Below are 27,524 nucleotides of genomic sequence, written 5' to 3'. Positions count from 1 at the left end.
ATATGACCTCAGACACTTCCCAGCTGTGTGACCCTGGGCAAGCCACTTGACCTCCATTGCCTACCCTTACCACTCTTCTGCCTTGGAGCCAATACACAGTATTGACTCCAAGACGGAAGGTAAGGGTTAAAAAAAAACAAAAAACAAAAAAACCCTCTATATAATTAATTTGTAAGATACTCCAGTTTGCTCGTGTACTACTACTCTATTGACTTTTAGGTGACCCGCAAATTTAATTCTTTGGAAAATGGCATTCCATAGTGCATACCCATAGAATAGAGATAATGAACCTTTTAGAGACGAAGTGCCAGACCCACCCCTTACAACCCCAACAGAGTGCCATGCCTGCCCCACCCACCAGAGATCAAGTGCCATGCCCCTCCCACCAAGTGCCAGGGCTTGCCCTGCCCCCTCTCCCATACTCCACACAAGGGAGAGAGAAAATGAACCAAGTGGACTGCTGGGTGGAAGAGTGGGTGAAATCAGGAATGTCCTTAATGAGTGTAGAGATGGAGAGGGGAGTAGCCCAATCACTTTGCTCCTCTCCAGCTCTGCAGCCTGTTAGCTGCCCACCTTACCTCCATGTGCTCCCATTTGGCTGTTGGGCAGAGAGACAGATGATATGAAAAAATGCCATCAGGCCCAGCCGAGTCTCTCTGCCTTTCTAGAAAGAAACTGAGGGAGTTGGGGGGGTGAGGGAAAGAGGAGATGTAGGCAGCCATGTGCCCAGAGAGAGTGCTCTGTGTGCCAACTTTGGCACCCGTGCCATAGGTTCACCATCACTGCCATAGAGTATCACTGGAATTACACTATGTTTAAACAGATCAGTCTTTTTTTCAGGGAGAAAGTTGACGTCACTAAAATCACTGCACAATTTTCCAAAATCAAACCAGCTGTTTTCTTCCTCCTGTTCAGTCTAGTGCACTCTCTATATATGTTGTCTAAGATATAGGTACTGCTAGAGCAGTAATATTGCTCATTTAACTGAGGAACATATATTTCATCCACATAGTTTTTCGGGGGTGGATATTTAAGGCCAATACTTCTGAATGATTATACATTTGATAGAAAAATTCTATAAAATACTGGGGCTTCTTTGATCCAACAATACCACTCACTACTAGGTTTGTACCCCAGAGATAAAAATTTTTGTACAAAAATATTTATAGCTGTGTTCTTTGTGGTGGCAAAAACAAAACAAAACAAAACCAGCCCTGACTGGGGAATGGCTAAACAAATTCTGGTATATAGTAGTGATTGAATACTATTGTGCAATAAGAAATGATGAACTTCTTGATTTCTATAAAAACTAGGAGGATCTCCACAAACAGAGTAAAATGAGCAGAACTAGGAGAACATTGTACACAGTAACTGAAACATTATGCAATGATCAAATGTAAGCTTGGCTACTAATACCAATGCAATGATCTAGGTCTAGGACAATCCCAAAGACTTACAAGAAAGAATGCTATCCATATCAAGAGAAAGAATTTGAGAGTAGAAATGCAGAAAAAAAATATGATTTATCACTTATTTATATGGGTATAGGATTTGGGGTTTAAAAGATTTCTCTACTAGAAAAATGAATAATATGGAAATAGGTATTGAGCGGTAATGCATGTATAACCCAGTAGAATTGCTTGTCAGCTGGGGAGTGGGGGGTGAGGGAACATGAATCATGTAACCTTGGAAAAATACTTTAAAATAAATTTAATTTAAAAAATAAAATATTGGGGCTTGATGAAAGTAAATCTTCAACGAACTGTATTTGGAGGATGTCATCATCTTTAAGGAACACCTCTTCTATCTACAAAGTATACTCAAAATCATATTTTTCCCCTTTATTTTTTCCTTTCTTTCTTAACCCTTACCCTTAGAATTGATATCAGTTCCAAGATAAGGGTTAATCTTTTTCTTCCTTAAATTAAGTTTTTACTGACCTCATTTTTATATTTTACCAAAGGTATTCTTCCTCCTTTATTACATAATCAAAGAGAGGGGGAAATCCTGCATAGCTTATCAATACATTGAAAAAGAATGAAAATATACAATAGAATAGGATGCTTTCTTTCAAGCTATGCTTTCTCTTTGTAATTCTGCAATATTCTCTTGTGTGGTTGTTTTTTCTACTTATATTATTGTATTCATTGACTACTTATTTCACTCTATCAATTAATGTAGATCTTATAGCACAGTAATATTAAAAAACATTCACATACTGTGGTATATGAATTCATCCATCTATGGACATCAAACTTTCCTCCCCAATCCTTTGCTATCACAAACTTTCTTTTTAATAATGGGCCTCCTTTTTCTGTTTCCTTTTCAAAGAAATTTGTAATTCTCTTGATACCTGCAGAAGAAATATTACTGGAGCACAGCCATGAAGGCAGTGTTTTCCTCTACTTAGCAAAGGATGTAGAAATATGCTTTGGGTCAGTACATAGACTGTGTCAAACAATGATAAATGGATGGTGTAGATCTTGTGATCTGGTGGGAAAAGCCAAAAGAATCAGAAGAGCTAGGTTCCTGTTCTACCCTAATACCTCTGGGCCTTGGACAAATGACATAATAACTCTGGTTCTCAGTTCCTTTTCATGCCCAAAAGAACAGATTGGACTAGATTTCTGAAAAAATGTTCCAGCTTTCAATTGTATAAACTTAAGTCTATTTTCTTATTGGAATGTATTATCTATAAAGTACCTGCTAGGAAGGTTATCTTTGCTAACAAAAAATAGTCTATGTAGCTATAGTACCACCTAATATCATCTTTTTTTTCTAGAAGCAGAAACATGTACCTTCATTTTAGACTTTCTAGGTTTTGAGGTCAGTCTACAGTTACTGGACTTGAAATCAGAAAGCTTGAGTTCAAGTACACAGGTTCTACCACTTATCAGCCATGGGAGTGTGGCCAAATCATTTAATATCTTTGAGTTTCAGATTCTTTATCTATAAAGAAAGGGATTGTATTCATACTATCAATTAATTAAAATGCATTTATTAAGCACTTACTATGTGCCAGGTAACAGGGATACAAATACAATCAACCAATTCTTACTCACAAAAAGCTTTAGAGAATAAATACAGAGTACTTAAAGAAAAGGTATTTTGGGATTACTAGTAGTTTGGGGTGAGGAGGAGGAAGAGGAGGGGAAAAGAGATAAGGAAAGGCTTCATACAGGAAGTGATACTTGAGCCCCATCTTGAAGGAAGAAAAGGTATTCCTCTCCAGGAATGGGAGACAGTCCATGCAAAGATATATATAGAGGAAATGTAGTGTTTGGGGTAAGGAACAGAGAGAAAGTCAGCTTGGCTATATCCAAGGGAGAAAAGGTAAAATGAGGCTGGAAAGATAGGTTGGGCAAGTTTGTAAAGGGCTTTAAAAGCTACATAAGTGAGTTTATATTTTTTTTGCTTCTAGAGATATTAGGAAGCCACTAGAGTTTATTGAGTAGGGTAGTAATATGGTTAGAGCTAGGCTGAAGAGAATCACTTTGGTAGCAACGGGGCTAAGAGAATAAAGTAGGAAGAGAATTGAGTCTAGGCACATGTAGCAATAATTTGGGCGAGAGGAACTAAAATTAATGCCACATAAAAATATACTGCAGAGGTAGAAACAGCAAAATGTAGCAAATAACTGGATGTGTGGCATGAAGGACACTGAGACCTTGAATACAGCATCAAAGTTACTCAAATAATTGTGATACCTATGCTAGGAATAAGGAAGACTGGAAGAAGAGTGAGTTTGAGTAGGAAGGTAATGAGCTTAGTTTTGAATTTTGGAGGTTGAAACAATACTGGGTTATCTAGGTGGAAATGTCCAATAAGCAACTAATGATGTGGGATTGAAGCTAAGGAGAGAAACTGGGGTTGGATGTCTCTGGGAGTCATAAGCATAGAATTGATAATTAAACCTATGGGAACTTCTGAGGTCCCTGAGAAAGAATAAAAGGGGGAGGAAGCATAGGAAAGAGCCTTGGGGAAACACTGATGACACCACAGGGATCATGATTTGGATAATGCACTAGCCAAGGAAACTGAGGAGAGTGTGTCAGAAAAAGCCCAGAGAAGAGGGCAGCCAGGAGGAGAGGGTGTTAAAAGCATTATATAGTCTGCTTCAGAGTTATTGTAAATACAGTGTTTCATAACAATAAAGAATGATATATGAACTATTATTGTTGGCTCTTTGTGCTTCTGAATTTCTGGTTCTTTTGGATAAAACAATCAATCCAGGATGTATACTGGTTAATGATTTTATTAGTGATTAATAACAAAAAGTGGTATAGTATGAAGGACAGAGGGATGGTCTTAACGCCACAAAGTCTTGCCTCTAACACATGGTGGATTTGTTATCCTGGACAGACTTAGCCTTTTGGTGCTTTTAGACAATTCTGCAAGAATATTAATTGCAGAGAAGGTGCTAACTTACACAGAGAGAGATCCCTTTCCTTCCAATTCCCTATGCAAAGAAACCACAGGTCTAATCCCTAGCCCTATCTCTAATAGCAGTAATAAAAAGCAGACTAAGTCTAGTATCATGAAACCTGAGAGAGAGACAGAGACAGGAATGTGTGTGTGTCTGTTTCTATGCATGTATGAGTGAGCTGTAAAGCGGGATTTTTTTTTTTACCTTCAATGGATCTGTGATCTCTAACAATGCATATGGCAACTCAAACTATAAATGAACAATGATTTGTCCATATAATTAATGGGAAGTGTATGAAGAAATTTAAATTGAGAAACTGAATAGAAATTTCAAGTTAACATATTGTTTCTTATCCTTTTTAACACTGTCCATATCTTCCCAAAAATTCCCTCTACAAGCCTGGGTGAAACATTTTGCTTTCATCTAGTTGTTGTTTTTTTAATTGCCATAGGTGATTAACCATGTTGTATGTGGGGTGTTCATTTGTTATCTCAGTCTTTCCATATGATGACCTCATTTTTTTCAGACCACACAAAAGTCTTTCATATCAATTCTTGTTTACAATCTATAGGTGAAAATAAGCTGCAGCCTACTTGTATCTATCATATACTCTCTGTTTTGCTGAACTGGTTTTTTTTTTTCACTTTATTTTGAAAACTTTGATGTAGGTGAGAAACAAAATATCAATAAAAACACTGCAAAGAATGTGTTAACTTGAAATTTCTGTTCAATTTCTCAATTTAAATTTCTTCATACACTTCCCATTAATTATATGGACAAATCATTGTTCATTTATAGTGCTTTATATATTTTACAATAGAAAATATATGCACTGATAATTAAGAATATGACAACTGAATTTTTGGTGAGTGGCCATGGATTTTGTAGAAAGGGGAAAAAAATCAATTCAGCAAAATAGCACAACACATTGATATATATTACTGTTAATAGTCAATTTGAAAGAATCCAAAGAACATTTTTTCAGCATCTCTCCAAATCACACAACACTCAAATATCAGGAGAAAAAAATAAAAATTTTAGGGAATCCAAAAATCAATAAAAATCACTCCAAATGTAGTGAATCTAGTCATCAAAAATTAACAATATGTTGCATAAAAAAATTCTTCCTTTTCACACGTGTCTGTTCTGTTCCTTCCTGAATCTACAACTATTATTGAAATATTTCATCTCTGAGTATCATGCCAAGTTTTGGGAAAGTTGGGTTTGTTTTTTTGTTTTTCTGTTTTCGCCTCTGCTGCCTTTCTCTTGTTTTTTTGTTGAAATATAATACCTGTAACTGCCTATCTTCTTCAGAGGAACGTGTGCTCATTAAACAAGTATTATCTTTAGTTGCCAGATCTTTTCTCTGTCTGAAAAGAATATTCAGTGCTGGATGACTAAGATAATTTGGGAACTTCTCACTGTGGTATGTTTTATATCAAAGAAACTTCTGAGAAACAGTGAAAGTAAGATTCAATGCTTTTATTTTACTTATTCCCCTTTTTTATCCTAGATATAACAGCTTATTTAGTGTGCTAGGTTGGACCTCTTTTCAACTTTAGTTTCTAATATGGTCTTAATTCTGACCTTTGTTCTACCTAGTAAATGATATAAATACAAATATATGACTGAGTCTGATTCCAAAGTTAGTGCCCAGTTGTTTTCAGTCCATTAAAATACAATTATTCCCTCTCTGAGGCTGCTTCCCCTCCACACACACCACTGGTAGGGGACTATTTTAATTTTTTATCTATTTCTTGGTCCTAGCACCAAAGAATTCAGCTTAGTAGTAACCCAACTGCTACTGATGGCCCTCTTCCTTCTTAGTTAAGTCTGGTTTTTCTATAGGAGATATCTCACAGTTGAAACTTGGCAGAGCTTGCACTCTCCTGGGTAAAGAAGACCTCATGGGTGGTTCTTTATAACAATAAGACATCAGAATAGGGCTCTTCCGAAGGATGACAGAGAGATACTTAAGCAAAGAGGTCATATTTGAAATGCATAAATCCTAAATGAAGTAAATAAACTCATTGTTTATAGCACAATAATAACTATTATACTTGATTTTTAAAGGTTCTAATGTTAGTAAATACCTGAAAAGCTACAGTTCAATCACAAAATATAAATTAGATACAAGTCACCAAAACATTTCACAATTCACTTTTAAATTCTGAGACTTAAGTAGGACATTTTTATATTCACTATCAGTACAGTTTAGTTCCTCCAAATTTCTTCATTTTTGTACTTCAGATTTGTTAAACTTCCACCTGTAGGGATGGTGACTTATCTAAAGCACAATGGAGGGGTTACTCTATGAATAAAATCAATGGTTTTTTTTTGTCCACTGGATTTTAGGCATAAGAGTTGATATACAAAAATAACTGAAAAGCTACTTGTACACTAGTAACTTGAACATGTAAAATTCAATCAACATATGATTTGATGTTGATATTATTCATTAGCTGATAAAAGCACCTGTTAGTCTGAACATGGAGTCTAAAGATTGCTAAAAATCAACAGTGGCATAGACCCAGATCAATGGCATAAACCTAAGAAGGGAATAGAATGGGAAACCAAAATGATTGATCTCTCCATGAAGGATTTAAGGAAAAAACATGAATAAAAGTCACAAATCATAAGCCAGAATTCTATGGGATTACAACCCATGCTGGAGTAGCCACATAGATGAGATCAAAGACCTATTTTAGGAAGCTGGTCTGATGTATACTCAAATAGAAGTGAGAAAACGCATTATTTGCATTAAATAAGAAAAAAAGATACATTCATAATTTCTTTCCTGGCAGATTAATACAAGGAAACTTAGAAAAACCATTCCTCAATACACCAAAATATCAATGTGCCATAAGCAGCTTGTTTGCTATCAATGTGGCATGGAAGAAAGTATAAGACAAAGTGGGGAAGTAGTAGATGGAAAAGGATGATGAAAGCTGGGCAAAAATGTGCCCTTGTGCTGGAAAGCAGGAGCAGGCAAGAGAAAGCTTTTAAGCAAGGTAGCCCAGAATAGTGAAAAGAGGTCACCTGGACTTTAGCACACCCTCTGTCATCCCACACTGGCAGGCCACTCCAAACTGCTAAAGCTATTTGCCAGCTCTGTTCAGTGAAGATTCTATCTCCTTTGTAATTGTAAGTTTTTAGGGACTGATGAAAAATTGAATCATAAAGTGCATTTCTCTTTTATTTATGTTATCTTTCTTTGTGTCTCCTAATCTAGCTCTCTAGAAACTCACTTTTTTTTTTAAACCCTTGTACTTCGGTGTATTGTCTAATAGGTGGAAGATTGGCAAGAGTGCGCAATGGGGGTCAAGTGACTTGCCCAGGGTCACACAGCTGGGAGGTGGCTGAGGCCGGGTTTGAACCTAGGACCTCCTGTCTCTAGGCCTGATTCTCACTCCACTGAGCTACCCAGCTGCCCCCTAGAAACTCACTTTTTACAAAAAAGTGAAAGGGTTCCTCCTGCCTTGGCTTTCTACGGGCTACTAGAATTGCTCAATCCTTTTTTCAACCACTAAGTTTTACAATACATGTCTTAGAGAACCTGAAGTTTAAAAAAAAAAAAATCTTTGCTCTCTTCTTAACAAGCTAGGTTATATTCAGGGGGAGAAAAAATTTTTTTTAACTAAATGAAAATATAGAGTTGGATAAGCCACTTCAGTTTCTCTAGGCCCCAGTTTCATCAATTGTACAATAAAACAGTTGGAATAAGATCCAATACTTTTGTTTAATTCTAGAATTATATGAACCTAAGATTATGAAATGGTAATTATTAAGTAGATTCACCACAGAAATACCATCATAATTGCTATAATTATAGCAAATGACAGAAGTCATTTTAAATACACAAGAGCATGAGAAATGCCATTCTAGGTCCTATAATTAGCTAGTAACAGAAAAGGCTAGTTTTCACAGAAATGTATTAAATCTTGCCTCTTTCAAAGTAGAAGATTGTCTCTTAGGATATATGAAGAACTAAAGTGGGGAATCAGAAGACTTGGGGGTTCATATACTGAAATCGGCTGAATATCACCTCTTTGGTATCATGAGATAACTTCCTATCTCTTTGAGCCTCAGTTATCTATAAAATGCAGGGGGTGGGGGTGGGGGGTGGATTATATAACCTGAGGTCTTTTATCTACCTTTTATCTAATTACTTTGTATTCAGTTCTCTTTATACTTATTCTGTATATATAGATACGCATGTACATGTATGTACACACACATCTCCTCTGTTAGAATGTAAATTACTTAAGAGTAAAGATTGTTTCAAATTCACTGCATCTGTATGTCCAGAATCTAGTACAGTGCTTGACATATAATAGGCCTTTAATAAACATTTATTGGTTACATGTATAGTTATATGGGTATCAAAAAAAGTAAATTAGACATCTTACTGCAAAGAGGCAAATTTGATCATTGAAACTGTGGAACTGAATCTAAGAAGGGAATATGGCTCATGCAACAAACAAACAAACCAAAAACATGCCTGAAGGGCTGGCGGAGTGCTGGAAAGCACTGTACAGAAAGATACATTTATTTAAGGAAATCCTAGAAGCACAGAGGACAATTTTTAGATCATGAAGTCTTTACCTTTTTTATGTTCTGGACCACTTTGGCAGGGTCTGGTGAAGGGTATGCACCCCTTCTCAGAATCATATATTACAGTGAATAAAAAATAAACATATTGGATTAAAGTGGAAAAAATTATATCAAAATATAGTTATCAAAAGTTTTTTAAGTTCATGAATCCATAAATCCCTGCTTCCAGTAAATATCAATGGAAGGCAGAAACAGAAATATTATCATCAGAATACTCTACAGCTTTCCCTCAATGGAAAGATGAAATCATCATTCTACTATAACTTCCAAAAGAAGAGCAGCTAATAATTTCATCCTTCAAAACTTGTAAGAAATTTAACAGTAGGAACCACTATTATAAACTGATTTTCACCAACAAAGAAGAAGTGGTGGCTTAAGTATAAATGATGGCATCTTTATGGGGAAGAAACTACTTTCCCACTTTATAATCTATGAGAGAGGAGAAGAAAATGAGGTACAATCTGGACTTGCACTCTAGGTGGAAGAGCATATTTCAAAGGATTCAGAAGAAAGATAAGTAAAATCATATGACTCCAAATTCTATACATAAAGTCAACATAAGAGGATTAAGAAGCTTTCAATAATGCAATTCTGATGGCACAACAGGAAATTATTTCAGTCCGGAAGAAGGAAACTTGTATAAAGCACCGTGTGCCAGGCATGATGCTAAACACTTTATAGATATTATCTCATTTGTTCCTTACAAAAACCCTGGGAGGTGGCTGCTATTATTTCTCCCATTCTGCAGGTAAAAGAACTGAGGCAGACAGAGGATGACTGAATTTGCAGAGGGTCACAGATCTAGTAACTATCATTCAAGACCAAATTTAAGCCCTTGGTCTTCTTGACTTCAGAACCAGCCCTCTATTCACTGTGTGAATTTTCTAAAGGGAGGAATGAAAATCTAAAAGAAAATCCATGAACCAACTTGAGATTTTTAAAAGATATATATGATGGCTCCTATTTGAAATGAGAATGATGGCCCCAGTTTCTCCAACTGACATAACACATTTGGATTAATTCTCTCCAATGCTACATTGGCCATATTAAAAAAAAAAAAAAAAAAAGGACAGAAAATTTTCAAACAAGTCAAAATTTGCCTGTCTGTTAACAATTATAATAAAGAAACTAAAACCTAACAATAGTGGTAGCCATTACAGGATCCTCATCAATCCCTGGGTTTTGAGCTGAAAGGGACTATAAAGGACAATGTCTATCTCCTCATTCCATACAGTAGGAAGCAAGGGCCACAGGTGTTAAGTATCTGGCCCAAGGTCACATAGATAAGTAGTCCAGTTGGAATAGAAATTCCAAAAGTTCTAAACTCAAATCCTATAATCTTTCCATTGTAGTACACCAACCTGATTTTTTTCTGGGTTATACATGTATTATCAAGCAAAACACATTTCCATATTACTCATTTTTATAAGTGAATAATCTTATAGAACCAAAACCCCAAATCATAAACCCAAATAGTCAAATGATAAATCATATGTTTTCATTAGCATTAATGAAACTGATGCACTAATCCAACAGTTCTTTTTTTGAGGTGGGTAGCATTCCTTTTCCTAAGTCCCTCAAAATTGTCCTGGATCATTGTATTGCTGTTAGTAGCAAAGTCTATCACATATCATCATTCCATAATATTACAGTTACTGTGTATAATGTTCTTTCTGGTTCTGTTTATTTCACTCTGCATTAGATCACATAGATCTTTCCAATTCTTTTCAAAATTATCCTGTTCATCATTCTTTATAGCACGATAGTATTACATTGCCATCGTATACCACATTTTGTTCAGTCATTCCCTAATTCAGGAACATCCCTTTAGTTTTCAATTCTTTGCCACCACAAAAAAAGAATAGCTATAAATATTTCTGTACAAACAAGTCCTTTCTCATTTTTCAGCCTGACATTTTTTATCTTTGACTGTTCAGTATCTCCAATACCTTTAAAAAAGAAAATTGATATTTATTTAAGTTGCATAAGCTATACGCCAATTGTGAAAGGAAGGAATATATTACACACTTCTTTTGTACTGCCTATTATGGCTATAGTGAGCAGATCATAGACACTCACACCTTTATTTGCTATCAAAAAAGTACAAGCAAAATTATTATTTCCTAGAAGTATAGTCTTAATTGTGGATGTATAAAAACTAGATGACTTCTTTAAAATGTCAATTTTCGGGGAAAAGATTGCGGCGTCTCAGGCGGTGGCATTTGTGACCTTCGGCCACCTTCTGGGCCACAGCCACGGCTTCCCTGTGGCCGCCAGATGTTTTGGTGTGCAGGTGTCGCCCACGGGGGAGAAAATTACCCACACAGGCCAGGTTTATGATGAAGATGATTACAGGAGGATTCACTTTGTTGGTCGCCAGAAAGAGGTAAATGAAAACTTTGCAATTGATTTGATAGCAGAGCAACCAGTAAGCAAAGTGGAAAGTCGAGTGATATCATGTGATGGTGGAGGAGGAGCTCTGGGTCATCCAAAAGTATATATAAACTTGGACAAAGAGACTAAACCTGGGACTTGTGGGTATTGTGGACTTCAGTTTACACAACATCACCACCACTGAAACCAGTTATACACTGAAACCAGTACAATTTTCTGCATGTAAGAATTTTGGTATTTTAAAAAAACATATTTAAGAATCACAAAATATAAGTTTTGTTTAAAAAATATTCTATGAATAGAACATGATTGTTGAGTATAATTTAAGTTTAAAGTGACTTTTTCCCCATGAAATACAGTCCTTGAACTGCATTAGTTTTTTGAATGTATGGTCAAGTCAGTTAGTCTTTTAACACACTGGCTTGGTCTCTTATGAAAAATCAAAACCTTTCTGTTAGCAAATGTTAAAATAAAACTACTTTAACCTGTTTATATATTGAATTTTTGGTGATAGTTTAGAGATTATAAAGACAACCTTACATAGATTAGAAAAAGAACTGAACTCTCAAAGTAAAAAAAAACTGAGTTTGCCTTTCAGTTCTGATACTTACTAGCTTTATAGTCATAGATAAATCATGTAATTTCTCAGAGCTTATCTGTAAAATGGAATGTTTTTTCTTATATCAAAAATGAACATTTCAATATTAAGAATAGAAAAGAGAGTTGTAATTAAACTATTATGTATAGTTTATATATGTTTATGCCTGGCACATATAATAGTAGGCGCTTAATGAAAATATTGATTGATTGTATGTATTATATTTAATATGATAGTAAGAAAACTTCTCTGCTTGTCTTTGTCCCTTTTTGAACTTCTGCTCTTTTCTGTATATCTTAAAATATAAAATGTTTCACTGCTAATCTTTTTTTCTTGCATCATTAAGATAATTACTCAGTTTCTATCCCTACTAAAGGGAAGGCCTTCCTTGTAACAAATAGCTGTAGCCAAGCAAACAAATCAATATGTTGGCCATGTCTGAAAAAAATGTATGTCTTATTTTGTACCATTATTCCATCACCTGTTCCAAGATGCAAAGAAATAAAGAATGCTTCACAAAAAAAAACACAAAAAAAAACCAAAAATAAAAAAAATAAAATGTCAATTTTCTTTGAATGATTTTTAAAATTCATTTTCCCTCAACCAAATATTCAGTCACCTCTTAACCTCACAATATCTGCCACATCTGTTCACATCTCTTCATTCATATCGCCTAGTTCAGACCCTTATTAGTGCTTAATTGGTCTAAAGACATAGTTTCTTAATTTGTCTCCAGTACCTCTAGGCTTTTTCTTCAAGTACTTGTTAAACTGAGATTCCTAAGGCACACATTTAACAGTGTTTCTTTCTCTCCCACTACCAAAACTTCAATGACTCTATTCCCAATAGAAATTCTCTTTGGCATTTCAAGTTCATAACAATCTGGGTCTCACCTATCTTTCTAGAATGACTTTACATAATCCCCCTCATGTACTCTTATGTTCTAGTCAAATTCACTTACTTGCCATTCATCTTACATTTGATCAGTCACTTCAATGATTATGCATAGGTTATTCTCTCAATGCCTAGATAAGTGGTGTCAAACTCCAATCCCTGCAGGCCACATATTGACTTAGAAAACCACAAATTAACATTATCTATATTGCTTTATAACATTTCTCAATTATGTTTTAATCTGATCCATGTTGTTCAAGAGTTTTGCCACCTTTCTCTCCTTATCCATATTAATTAGAATCCCAAGTTCCCTTCAAGACTCAGTTTAGTGTCTCCTTTTAAATATAGCCTTTTATAATGCTCCAAATTGTTCATCTTCACTCAATAACTCTGAATATAATTTGTTTAAACAATAATAACATTATTTAAAAAAACGACTTCGAAAGACATTCAGAACCCTGACTGACAAACCACAATTTCAGTGGACTCATGATGGAAACAATAACATCTCTGGACAGAAGAGTTAGGCTTTAACTTTAACTTTTTAGAAGTTTCTGAAAGAAGTGGGGACTGGCATTAGTATGTGAAAGAAGGTGCAACAAGGTGGCCCAGTGGATAAAGTACTGGGACTGATCAAATCTGGCCTCAGACACTTATTAGATATGTGACTCCAGGCAAGTCAGAATCCTGTAGTTCTTTGCCTGAGTTCCTCATCTATAAAATGAGCTAGAGAAGAAAATGGCAAACATCTCCAGTATCTCTGCCAAGAAAACCCCAAATGAAGTCACTAGGAATTGGACATGACTGAAATGACTAAAAATAAAATTTAAAAAAAAAAAAATGTAATGTGGGGTGGTAGTCACTGAAATATTTTTTTTTAAATATCCAGAAGAAAAGAAGGAAGACCAGAAAGAATCATAGACAAACAGGACAGCTTTGAAAGTAAGATACTGAATTTATTATAGATTAAAAAGAAAACCAAGGTATACCTGAGATATACAGTACCTCTTTTTCTGTTCTACTTAAACTTTGTGTTTAAATTCAGAATCAAAATAAATCCTCCCCCAAAGAACTAAATCTACCACTAGCAGAGTAATTTTGATTATTTCACATTATAAAGACAGAAGTATGATTTTTTTAATGTAATTTTCTTTCAAAAAGCAGTAGTTGTAATGAATACCTCAACCTCTTGTGGTGTCTACAGTTAGACTGGCATATCCACGTGGATATATTCTAAATACACTTTTTTTTTAAAAACCCTTAACTTCTGTGTATTGGCTCCTAGGTGGAAGAGTGGTAAGGGTGGGCAATGTGGGTCAAGTGACTTGCCCAGAGTCACACAGCTGGGAGGCCGGCTTTGAACCTAGGACCTCCCGTCTCTAGGCCTGACTCTCCATCCACTGAGCTACCCAGCTGCCCCGACTCTCAATCCATTGAGCTACCCAACTGCCCCTCTAAATATACTTCTGAAGCTATCTCTTCAAAAGAAACTAAAGCTTCAACCAGATAATGACTACATTGTCATAAAGGTATCAACATTCAAAAAGTTCACATGTGACTATTATATACAAAGTGAAGATTTGCTGTTTAACACTTTAAATGCAAAAATGCATTTAAAAAATGAATTGAGTATCCAAACTCTGACAATTTGAAATGCCAGTTTCTCCAACCACAAACTACTTCTAATTTAATTTCTATATTTGACTAAAAAATGGTTTTTAATATTATTATTATTCAACAAACTGAAGACATTTCTTGGAAAATGTAAGGCAAATTTTCCCAACTTACACATTACAAGGTATTTTGGAGAAAGAGAATTATGGGAAGCAATAGAACAGGTTTTAAGTCAGGTAGATAATTCACTACTAGCGCTTCATACTTAATTACATTTAGCTGAAAATTAGTAAAGGGACAAGGAGGGGAGAGAAGGCAGTACGGCCTCTCCTCCTCTGCACCAAATCAATATAAGGTTGAACTTGACCAAATAACCATTTCAATCTGTTATCAATCATGCTAGTGATTTTCAATTTCATAAGCCCATATTTTCAGATATGGTAGGACTAAGTTATGTCCTAATTTTCAGTTATGTCCTTTTTCACAAATGTCAACATTGCAAATTCAAGACAGTGTAGAGCAAGGAAGGAAGGGAGGGATGGCTCTTACATTTTAAAAAGTTCACAAAGCAGCTGAGTGGTTCAGTGAATTGAGAGCCAGGCCTAGAGACAGGAGGTCCTAGGTTCAAATCTGCCCTAAGATGCTTCCTAGCTAAGCAATTCTGGGCAAATCACTTAACCTGGTTTAACTACTGACTAGCCCTTACTGCTCTACTGCCTTGGAATCAATGTACAGTATTAATTCTAATATGGAAGGCAAGCATTTTTTAAAAAGTTAATAGAGGATTGATCTCTTCTACCCATGCAACCAAACATGAAGAACCAAGTCATGGTGAATATTTTGTTCCCAATCTACTTTGACAAATGGTAGGTGAAATAGAACTTAGAGAATAAGCTTTTTCATTAAATAGAGCTTAACAATGCTTTTCATTAAATAGAGCTTAACATACCAGATAAAATAAGTAGTTCAATAATCTCTGCATCTCCCAAATAAGCAGCAGCATGTAATGGTGTCCTCTTTTCATTGTCCTATAAGAAGGAACAAAAGTTTTAAGTATAGATTTATACATATAACTTATGTATATACATATTATTTTATATCAACTTAAAAAACTAGGTAAGCTACAAAACAAGGAATATGACATCCGGCTTGGCAAAGATATTAGTATATTAATTTTAAAAGAAAAAAACCTATGTCATTAAAAGACATAGGGCAGAATTTAACCCTATGTGACATGGAGAACTTATTCCATGCCTTATTTGCATAATGAACGTCCTAACAGAAACACGTGATAAACCTATATATTAGATACACATGACTTTTAAAATTTAACACTTTTATATGTTTTCAGAATCTTTTTTTAAAATAACTTTCCCCAATTGCACATAAAAACAATTTTTAGCATTCATTTTCTTTCAAGTTTTGAGTTCCAAATTATCTCACTCCTTCACATCCCCTCCCCTCCCTGAGACCATAAGCAAATTGATATGGATTTTACTTTGCAATCACATAAAACATTTTTTCATATTAGTTATTTTGTAGAAGAGAGCTCAAAAAAAAAGTAGAAAGTGAAAGATAGTATGCTTTATTCTGCATTAAGGACTCTTAAGTTCTTTCTCAGAGAGCAGATGGCATCACAAGGCTTTGGGATTGTCTTAGGTCACTGCATTGTGGAGAATATTTATGTCATTTACACTTCATCAACAAATATTGCTATCAATCTGTACAACTCTGTTTTTCTTGTTCTGCTCACTTTGTATCAGTTCATGTTGTCTTTCCAGATTTTTCCAAAATCATCTGCTTGTCATTTCTAATAACACAACAGTATTCCATCATAACCATAAACCACAACCTGTTAAGCCATTCTCCAGCTGATGGACAAACCCATAGTTTCCAATTCTTTGCTACCACAAAAACAAATAGATCATCTTCCCCCTTTCTAAAAAAAAATCTCTTTGGGATACAGACCTAGTAATGGTATTGATGGATCAAAGTATCCATCAAAGCAGTTTTAGAGTCCTTTGAGCATAATTCTCCAATTTGCTCTCCAGAATGGTTGGGTGAAATCACAACTCTACATCAGTGCATTTATGGTTTTACTTTGGGGTATTGGTTATGTATGAGTTTGCTCTTACAACAATGACCAATATGAAAGTGTTTTGCATGACAATAAGAGTAATTTTTTAAAAAAGCTTACACCTTTTGAATTATTAAACACTAAATTGTTATGGTCATTTATTGCTAAGTTCTGTATACCTAATCTTTCCCATTGATCTACTACTCTATTTCTTAGTCAGAACCAGAGTGTTTTTTTTATGATTATTGACTTGCAATAGTTTGAAATCTGCTACTCCTAGGTGACCTTCCTTCACTTTTCATTGACTCCCTTGATATTTCTGACATTTTGTTATTTTTATTGAATATCTTTTCAGACTTTGAACTTTAAATTTAATTAACATGAAGTCCAACATATCCCAGGCCCTTTGGCTACAAATACAATGTTCTTTCCGCTAAACAATAGTTACTATTATGTAGTTGATCCTATTTTGAAAGAGCTTTATAATATGCAAAATAATAATTAATTATGGGCTGCTATTATTATTGATGGACCACCTAAAGCTACGAAACATCATTAACAACTTTAAATTGTGCAAAGACTTTTGGAATAACTTGTATTTTAGAAGGCTATTTTGTGGGAAATGCTATTATCTATTTTGTTCAAAATAATAATGAAATAAATTTCATATTAAAAACATTTTTACCAATTCAAATGGAAAAGGCAAAAAAATATCAAATAATAGTTTTATAATTTCAAAATTCTGAAATCATTCAGCCATCTAGTGTTTCATATAATCTTGTTGCCTGAGGAATAGGGAAGTATCTCAGGCCACAAAGGATGTATTAGAGAAGAGGTCAAAAATGACCATGAACTCTGGCAAGAAAGTATATTGTCATGAAGACTAACTGAATGTTTATAAAGTTCTAAAGCCAAAAAAGGACTTACTTGTATAACTTGCTTTAGGGAATAAAAATACAATTCATGGGAAGCTTCAGGCAACCAAATAAAGCCTGAAACATCATTTGGATATATCTAAAAGCTATTTTTTTTAAAAGAAAGAAATCTAAGGAAAGAGGAAAGAAATAAGAAGAATGAGAGACAGAAAAATATTCAAAACACATATTAAATATGAAGAGGCATCATTGATTTAGTATAGTAATTTAATTCAACAGCACTTCTTATAGTAGCAAAACAGAGAAACCAAATGGGTACTCAATCTTGGTAAGCAAATTGTAGTATAAGATTATTATGTAATAATATTGAAGGAAAAATTCCAATAAGGTAGTCACATAAAAAAGATAAAAACCAACCACCATCATCATACTAAGGATTATATATATTACTGGCCCCACTTTCACTGATTGCCAACCTTCAAACCAATCCCAACCAAAAGTGAAGTTCCCTGAAATCACAATTGCATGATAATATTTGTTTTCATCAAGTTTGTGTCTCTTAACAGTCCACAATCACCCAATCTGGTATCTGCTCCCTCTGTAATTGGGCCCCTTCCTTCCCACGACTAACTAACTAATTAAGTTTGTTCTTTACCAATGTCAGTGCTGAGAGGGAAGAGTACAGTTATTATCAGACCTTTCTACTTAACTATGCAAACTCCAAGCTAAAGACCAAAAGTTCTACATGGTTGACAGTAGTCCTCTATTTGATCTGAGAGATGTGCATAACAGTGGAGGGGTTTGGGGAACTTTTGCCAGTTAATCTATAAAGATTTTCTAATACAATACAGACATACTAGACATGAAAGGAATAATTTAACAATAATTAAAACTTGAACAAAGAAATGAGAACAGATTAGCTACAAAGATTTTGAGAATGGCTGAAAGGCCTACTAAAAGAAATGATGGAAGGAGAATCAACAACTTAGAAGTCTAAAAACCTTATTAAAGTAGTGAATATCATGAAAAAGAGAAGGGATAAAACAACTTAAAAACCAATGATGCCACAAGAAACATTACTGCAAAGTTAGAAGAACAAAAAATTGTTGAGGTGAGATAAGTATTATCAAAAATAACTGACCTCGGGGGCAGGTAGGTGGCTCAGTGGATTGAGAACCAGGCCTAGAGACTTGAGGTCTTAGGTTTAAATCTGGCCTCGGCCACTCCCTAGCTGTGTGACCCTGGGCAAGTCACTTAACCTCCATTGCCTAGCCCTCACCATTCTTCTGCTTTGGAGCCAATACTCAAGTATTGACTCCAAGATGGAAGGTAAAGGCTTTAAAAAATAATAATAATTGACCTGGAAAACAAGAACAGAAATAATTTCATAATCACTGGGCTTCTTGAAAAGCATACCAAAAATATGGGAATCATATTACAAGAAATTGTAGAAGACTACCTAAAGCTATTAGAACTACAGTAGAAACTAAAACTAGATAGAATCCTCAAATCACTACCCATCTTCAGCTTAGAAATTGATTTGTTTCAGGGCTAGAAAGGTTTCAGATAAGCATATCTTTATTTTATTTTTCCTTTATAAAATTTCTTCTTTTTTTAACCCTTACCTTCCTTCTTAGAATCAACTGTGTATTGGTTCTAAGGCAGCAGAGTGGTAAGGGCCAGGCAATGGGGGTTAAGTGACTTGCCCAGGTCACAAAGCTAGGAAGTGTCTGAGGTCAAATTTGAACCCAGGACCTCCTGTCTCTGGGCCTGGCTCTCAATTTACTGAGCCACCCAGCTGCCTGCAAATTTCTTATTTTAATAACGAGTTTCACATAAATTTTCCAAAGTCATATGATCCATATTGTCTCCCTCTTTTTTCCTTCACCACCAGAGCTGACAATTTAATATGGATTATACATATATTATCACACAAAACATATTTCCATATTACTCATTTTTGTAAGCAAATAATCTTATAGAACCAAAACCCCCAAACATATACCCGAATAGTCAAGAGATAAATCTTGTGTTTTCATTTGTATTTATACTCCAACAGTTCTTTCTCTGGGGAATGGGGTGGGGGGTGGGAGTGGATAGCATTCTTTTTATAAATCCTCAGAATTGTCCTGGATTATTGTATTGTTTTTAGTAGTGAAGTCTATTACATTTCATCATTACACAATATTACAGTTACCATGTATAATGATTTCCTGGTTCTGCTTATTTCACTCTGTGTCTTTCTAGCTTTTTTTCTAGCTTAGGGCAAGTTGGAGGAATGCCATAAGCAAAAGAAAAAGTGGATGTAATAAAGAGTAGGGAGAGTTAAGTCAGAAGGATGAGATGGAGTAGAAAGGAAGATTTTGTGGAGAGCATGGTGGGTTCCTTTACAAGGAATTAATTGGTCTGATCTGTTCAGGGTGAAAGACCATATGTGATTTCAGGAATTTCTCTTTAATCTAGGCACATGGATAGGATTCCTAGACCTGGATGAGAACTTCAATGAACCTGTGAAATTTGGTAGTGGGAACTTTTTTGCCTAGTCATGACTTGAGTAGGCTCAGAGCACTACTGGCCTTCAGTGGAGGGAGCATAAAGTACCCAAGGGGCTGGGCAGAGTAGGGCACAAAAGAAGCACCTACTAGGGGTTTCCCTACTTTTATCTTAAGAATCTTCAATTCAACACACGGGAGAAATGCAAGGACCAAACTAAATATGAAGAATTTAGAAGCATGAAAAGATTTGTTTAAGCTGATACAAAGCAAAGTAATCAGACCAGAACAAAATACGCGATGAAAACAACAATGTAAGGGGAAACATTTAAAAGCAACTAAACTTTATTAATAGTAATTATTCATCTTAGTGCCTGAGAATAGATAACAATACACATTGCCATCCTTTTGTAAAGAGATGGAGTACTAATGCAGAATTCAGTATAATCTGCTAGATGCTGTGTTAGTATGTATTTGTTAAGGGAAAAAGGAGGAGTGTTAAAAAAGTATATCACAAACTTACTGTAGCATAAAAAAAAAGACAAAGAAAACAAATGCATTTCCTATTTACCCTCCTACTTAACCTTTTTAATAATAGTAATACTTTAATTCCTGATAAAAATCCTTTCCTGGGTATATGAGTATAATGATTTGTTATATAATTCTAACATGATAAAAATCTTGTAGTCAAATCAAACATAACTAAAATATGGGAAAAATCTAACTAGAGTAACAAATAGACTTTATTATCCCGACTTTCTTTTCCCTTTATTATTTTAAAAAGAAAACTATATTGGTTTCCTCTTTATAGGTTTTGGAAAAATAACTAGAAAATATTCAAAACTATGCAAAAATTCAAAAATAATTTTGCTGAGAAGTTCTTCCTTGGCAAGAAGAGATTATAAATATATTAATGCCTGCCATGAGACGTACCGCAAAGAAAATACAAGAGTCCATAATTTGAAGGTCTGGGAAAGTGACACAAAAAATAGGGTTAAATCCCAAGTTCTGTAAATAATATTTCAGCTTCATAAGGACACAAGGATTTTTTAAAATTTTGAAGTAGAGCCTGTAAAATTAAAAACTATGCTTGAATGGGATCTATGATCTCATCAATGAATGCTCCTTCTAGTGATACAGACCATAACCTGTCCATGACTGTCTATTTTGTGATACTCTCATTCATTTACATTCAACATGATATTTCCTTGAAATCACAAAGTTAGTGACAAAGCACACTGTCTGTCCAACTGTCATGACCCACTCTTACTTCAGCAAATGACTAGCTTATCTATCATGCTTTCCTTGATGACTCCTTTTACTACTCTTTTCCTCTGCAATTTTTAATTGTCTATATACTGTGGCTTGCACATAGCCAGCATGCACCTCTTTGCTAATACCAGTAAAGTTGTATTTTCTTTTATCACTTGATTGAGGCAAAGTAAATGAAACTATGATAATAAAGTGAAATGGATCACATGATTTCCATCATTTTTTGGAGAGGGAGGGTGAAGAAAACTTAGATCAACATCTTATACTATTCTACAATATATTTTAAATGGAAATGTGATCTTAATATTAAAGATCATACCATAAAAAATTTGTTAACACTGATGTTTCCTTCCATTATGACCCTTTCCATTCTTGCTAAGAAGTTTTGTTTAAAGGGGCAGCTGGGTAGCTCAGGGGATTGAGAGTCAGGCCTAGAGACGGGAGGTCCTAGGTTCAAATCCGGCCTCTGACACTTCCCAGCTGTGTGACCCTGGGCAAGTCACTTGACCCCCATTGCCCACCCTTACCCACTCTTCCACCTAAGAGCCAATACACAGAAGTTAAGGGTTTAAAAAAAATTAAAAAAAAAAAAAGAAGTTTTGTTTAAGCTGCTTTCTTTATTCCCTCTCTGCTTTACTGTAGTATGACTGACTGATGCTTGCTACATAGTCTACTTAAGTCTTGAATTTTCTATGATTAAGTATCATCATTGCCATAAGTACCACTGAATTAAGTTTCCTACTTTGTTGTGTAGCCATCTACTATAATGCATAACTAACTCTTAAATAAAAATACTGATTGAAGAAACTGCAAGAACTTGACATTTTAATGAACATGGACATTAAATAGCCCAAATTTGTTGATACTCCATAAGAAATATAAAAGAGGGATAATGTTGAGGAAAAGACAGGAACCACAATCATTCTGTAAAGTTTTGGTGGACTGATCCTCCAACTACTTAGTAGTTAATAATGGCTAAGTCCCCAAGCCCTACTGAAAGAGATTTTTTAAAAATAGCAAACCATACAATGACACATTAAGCAAATGGACTCAGCTACTATTGTAACATTATTTGTTGTCCTTGAATAACAACAAAGTCTTGTCTAAATGGTTATGTCACCCACTGGTTTTTAAGACTAACACTTAGAAATTATTTCTTGAACAATTGTAAAACAGAAACTGTAAACCCCCCACATCCCAGATCACTCTCCTTCTTTAGGCTCCCCTAAAGCCATTACTATGGCTCTAAACTATCTTTTCAGAGAGCAGTGAACAAAGGGACAGTCATCTCAACTCAATATATCTAGTTTTATTCATTTTGAACATGATTAGGTGTTGGTCTTGTCTCAAGACTGGCACTGAAGTTTGCTTTTAACTCTGGACTTCTTGACAATACCCCAACAGTCAGTCTTCTGGATACTCTGGATGTATAGAGGAAGATGTTTTTAAGCCTATAACCTTCTCACTTTAAAAGATCTCTCTACTTCCACGGGCATCTCCTCTGATTGATGAATTTCTCCTTGAAGTCTTCAATTTGAGGTAGTACCCAAGTTAGTAGTGCTCACTCATTCAATCCACTCCAGGTTCAGCTGACTGAACTTTTCTACCTTACTTCCTCCCTCCAGGGGATCTTTTTTCACATCCCAGGCTTTTCAATTTCTGTTTTATGTCTTACTTTCCCCTATTAGAGTCTAAGTACCTTGAGGGCAGAAATTCTGTTTGCTTGTATTTGTATTTACAGCACTATGCATAATACCAGACACAAAATGCCAGTAGACTTGATTTGAATTCAAAATCTATGTTCTAGCTATGGATGAACAAAAAAGATTTCTGTTTTATCAATCAGAGCAATGCAAACTTTACTACCATTCACAAGGGGCAGTAAGGTGGTACAATGGATAGAGTGCCACGCCTGGAGTCAGAACAACCTGAGTTCAAATCCAGCCTCAGATACTTGCTAACTGTGTGATCCTGGGCAAGTCACTTAACCCTGTTTTCCTCAGTTTCCTCATATGTCAAATGAGCTAGAGAAGAAAATGGCAGACCACTCCAATATCTTTGCCAAAAAACCTCCAAATGGGATCATGAAGAATTGGAAAACGATTGAAAGGTCTAAACAACAAAAATATTCATACTATTTTATGTGAAAAGGAGCTTGCTTCTGCATTTGTTACAAGGTAAAATATCATTCTCTATTAGTGTGTTCTTAAAAAGAATTGCAACCACCAACACACTATATTCTGAAAGGCACTATATGGAAAAAAGCCCAAACATCACATTAAAAACAGTATTAGATTCTATTTGACTTTTTTAAAAATTGCTGGGAAAACTGCAAAGCAGTCTGGTAGAAATTAAATTTAGATCAACATCTTATACTATTCCACAATATATTTTAATTAAAAAAAATTTTTTTTAAACCTTTAACTTCTATGTATTGGCTCCAAGGCAGAAGAGTGGTAAGGGTAGGCAATGGGGGTGAAGTGACTTGTCCAGGGTCACACAGCTGGGAAGTGTCTGAGGCCAGCTTTGAACCTAGGACCTATCTCTAGGCCTGATTCTCAATCCACTGAGCTACCCAGCTGCCCTTTTATCAATATTCATCCTCCTTGAATTCTCAGTGGCCTTTGATGCTGCTAATCAATCTCTTCTTGATATTTTTTTGTTCTCTAGTGTTTCAGGACATGATTCTCCTGGTTTTCTTCTTAGCCATCTGACTATTCCTTTTGAGGATCCATTGCTCAATCTTCATTTATGTAGGTCACATCAGCTAATTTTGACTGCAACTGGACTCTGCCCTGTCTTTCTATATCATTTCCCTTGTCTTTCTATATTATTTCATTTGATGATCTCAGCAGCTCTCGTGGATTTAATTAATATTGCTATGCAGATGATTCTTAAATTTACTTATTCAGTCTTCTTCAGACATTCACCCTATCTTATGACTTCTGGTCTTGCATCTCCAACTGCTGACTAGACACACTGAACTAAATATCTTATATACATCTTATACTCAACATCTCTAAAACTGACCTCATTATCTTTTCTTTCAGAGTCTCCATTCTCGACTTCCATGTTACTGTTGAGTATACCACTAAACTACCAGGAATTCTGACTCGAAATCCAGATTTCATTATAGACTTCTCTTTCATACTACATATTCATTTTGTAGTAAAATCTTGTGAACTGTACTTTCATAACACTTCCTAAATACAACCTACCTTCTCTCCTTTGAAACAGGTTACCAACCTGTTTCAGGCTCTCATGACCTCTCACTTAGACTATTCCAATAGTCTGCTTCTTGGTTTTGCTACCACAAATCTTTCCCTATTCCAGTCCATTCACCCTCCATTCAGCTGCCACTTTCTAAAATACAGGTCTCCCCATGTCACACATTCAATAAAAGCCCTGAAATAGAAAGGCTCCAATTCCTGTATATTATAGAGAATTACTATATATTTCTGTGTCTAGGGTTTGGGCTGGAGATTTCATCCAATCTATTGCTTTTTGCATTTTCTTCGTCTTTAAGAATTCCAAAGAGGGGACAGCTGGGTAGCTCAGTGGATTGAGAGTCAGGCCTAGAGACAGGTGGTCCTAAGTTCAAATCTGGCCTCAGACACTTCCCAGCTGTGTGACCCTGGGCAAGTCACTTAACCCCCATTGCCTAGCCCCTACCACTCTTCTGCCTATTGACTCCAAGACAGAAGGTAAGGGTTTAAAAAAAAAAAAGAATTCCAAAGAATGCATTCCTTTTTAATTGAATTTGGTCAGTAAATGAAGGGGAGACAATGATTCTTTTCTGGTGCATGGGCAAATTTTTACTTGTCAATGTGGGGAAGGGCTGAGGGTTTGTTTCATGGACTATTTCTTAATTAGCTCTTTGCCAATCAGAGATGTCTTGGGATGTTCAAGGGAGGGAGTGAATAATGAGCTCCTAAAATACTATTTATTGAGCTGTCTAACCAAGGTTCTGGGTCTCTAGTTATCCTGAGGCAGCCACTGACCAATGTGTCACTTTATCTATTAAATGCTAGCCTAACCAAACAGATGTAATCAATAAATTGATATTCTTACCCAAAAATGAGTCTCAAGATAATTTCAATCATACCAATCACCTCAAGGATAACATTTGAAAACATCTCTAGTGTTCAAAGCCCTTCAAAACTTCCTTCCTTATCTTTCTATTTTTATACTTTACTCCCTGATATATACTCTGCAATCCAGTGACACTAGCTTACTGTTCCATAAACCAGATACTCCATATTCCAAGTCTGGACATTTTTACTAACTGATCCCATGCCTAAAATGTTTCTCCCTCATCTGTTTTCCTTCTAGTTCTAGCTAAAATTCCATCTCTTATGTGCAGCTTTTTCTTGATCCCTTCTCTCCCATGCCTTTTTATTTTAGTGCCTTTTTTTAATTTATCTTGTTCATATATAAGCTTGTTTGTACATAGTTTGCATGTTATCTCCTCCATTAGCTGTGACCTTCTTGAAAGGAGGAATCACTTTGTACTTGTCTTTGGTTCCCCAGTGTTTAGCACAGTACCTAGTACACTGAAGGCAGTTAATAAATGTCTGACCTACTGATTTGTCATTAATGTGAATAGATTTTTTTTTGAGAACTAATGTCATAAATACGGAACTTCTACATGAAGCCTTACTAAGTAATAGGCAATGTACAGCATGGACCTCAGGTAAAGCACAAAGATAAATAAACTATAGTCTCTGCATAAAATGAGTTTTAAATTCTAGAAAGGAGAAATGTAAAGAACTGTCAAGAATTAAAGACTACAGAACTTAAGGGTGCCACACTATGTCTGAAAATATTAACAAGACTTACAGAAGGGCTGTCATATCAATTCAGCCAGTCATAATAATTTTCTCCAGTTTCATTCAACAATACATTAGTAGAAGCAAAGGCAGTAAATGGTAGGAGTAATCCAAGACTGAGACTTGGCAAGGGCAAGACTGGTAATAGGTTAAAGGGACAAGTGACTTGAGAGAAGAAAATAGTAGAGATGAAATGGGTCACCAGGGTTCAGGAAAGGGAAGGGAAAACAGCATAGCCTATGTAGGAGTCACCTGGGAAAGAGCTAAAGGGTGAAAGAATTAGAAGTGGCTATAAGGATTAAGGGTTAGGGGTTGTACTCATTTCAAAAACCCTTGCTATTACCTCATCTTTCCTCATTTTGCCTTTTCTCCAGTTTCTGATGAAGTTATCACTTCTGCTGCCAAGGTTTACCTCTCTTCATGTGCCTTTAAGCACAATCCCTGCTTTCTTTTCTGAATTCCTTTTCTATAAGTATTTTCCTTAATAGTTTCCAACTACTCCAAATCTTCCATCTTTTAAAAACCTTCACTAGAACCTATCATGACTTCAAGCTTTCATTCTATAGTCTTTCTTCCCCTTTCCCAGCCAAACACCTAAAAAAAACTTAGATAAACTGATGTTAAAAGCTAGGAAAACAATTCATATAATAGTTTCAACTCCAAAAGGAAACAAATGATTTAAGAGCTATGATTTAGGCAATTACCAATCAAGATTCCAGATGACTGATATAAGCTTCTTATCTCTTGGTAAAGAAATATAGAATTATCATTATATATATATATATATATATATATATATATATTTCCCCAACAAAGTAAATGGATAGAATTGATTTGCTCAATTTTACTTATTTGTTACAAGGAAAAGAGTCTTTTTGGGGGAGGCAAAAGTACAATAGAAGGGAGGGTAGTAGTGTTAGCAATGTTAAAAATAATTGAAAAAAGTGCAAATAGTTAAAATATAATCAGAAGAATGCAAAAGGAAGCTCAGACAAACAGTGTAGTATTGGTACAACTGTCAAATTTTAATATGTACTTTTAAAAAGATACATATAATAAGAGTTTTACAGTTTCGTTAATAATCTCTTTCTGCTCTTTTTATAAGTAATTTTCATGTTTGTCAATATTTCTCAAGTTGAAGAGAAAAAAAAAGTTAAGGTTCTCTATACTCTTTGCCTCCACTCAACCNATACAACATATATATATATATATATATTTCCCCAACAAAGTAAATGGATAGAATTGATTTGCTCAATTTTACTTATTTGTTACAAGGAAAAGAGTCTTTTTGGGGGAGGCAAAAGTACAATAGAAGGGAGGGTAGTAGTGTTAGCAATGTTAAAAATAATTGAAAAAAGTGCAAATAGTTAAAATATAATCAGAAGAATGCAAAAGGAAGCTCAGACAAACAGTGTAGTATTGGTACAACTGTCAAATTT

The 27,524-nt window shown here is 35.1% G+C and overlaps 1 protein-coding gene across 2 annotated transcripts in view; it reads right to left on the bottom strand.

Moving 5' to 3' along the window:
• ANKRD28 (ankyrin repeat domain 28) overlaps nt 1-27,524 on the bottom strand; it is a 114,954-nt gene that overhangs the window by 75,448 nt on the left and 11,982 nt on the right. For both annotated transcript variants that reach the window (XM_044678669.1, XM_044678668.1), the window contains one exon: nt 15,490-15,568. In XM_044678669.1, the coding sequence (XP_044534604.1) occupies nt 15,490-15,568 (79 nt within the window). The remainder of the gene's footprint in view (nt 1-15,489; nt 15,569-27,524) is intronic.

This window comes from Gracilinanus agilis, chromosome 5, assembly GCF_016433145.1.
Source record: "Gracilinanus agilis isolate LMUSP501 chromosome 5, AgileGrace, whole genome shotgun sequence".
Taxonomy (NCBI): Eukaryota; Metazoa; Chordata; class Mammalia; order Didelphimorphia; family Didelphidae; genus Gracilinanus; species Gracilinanus agilis.
The sequence above is the reverse complement of the archived record's forward strand: the minus strand, read 5'-3'. Positions and strand labels throughout refer to the sequence as shown.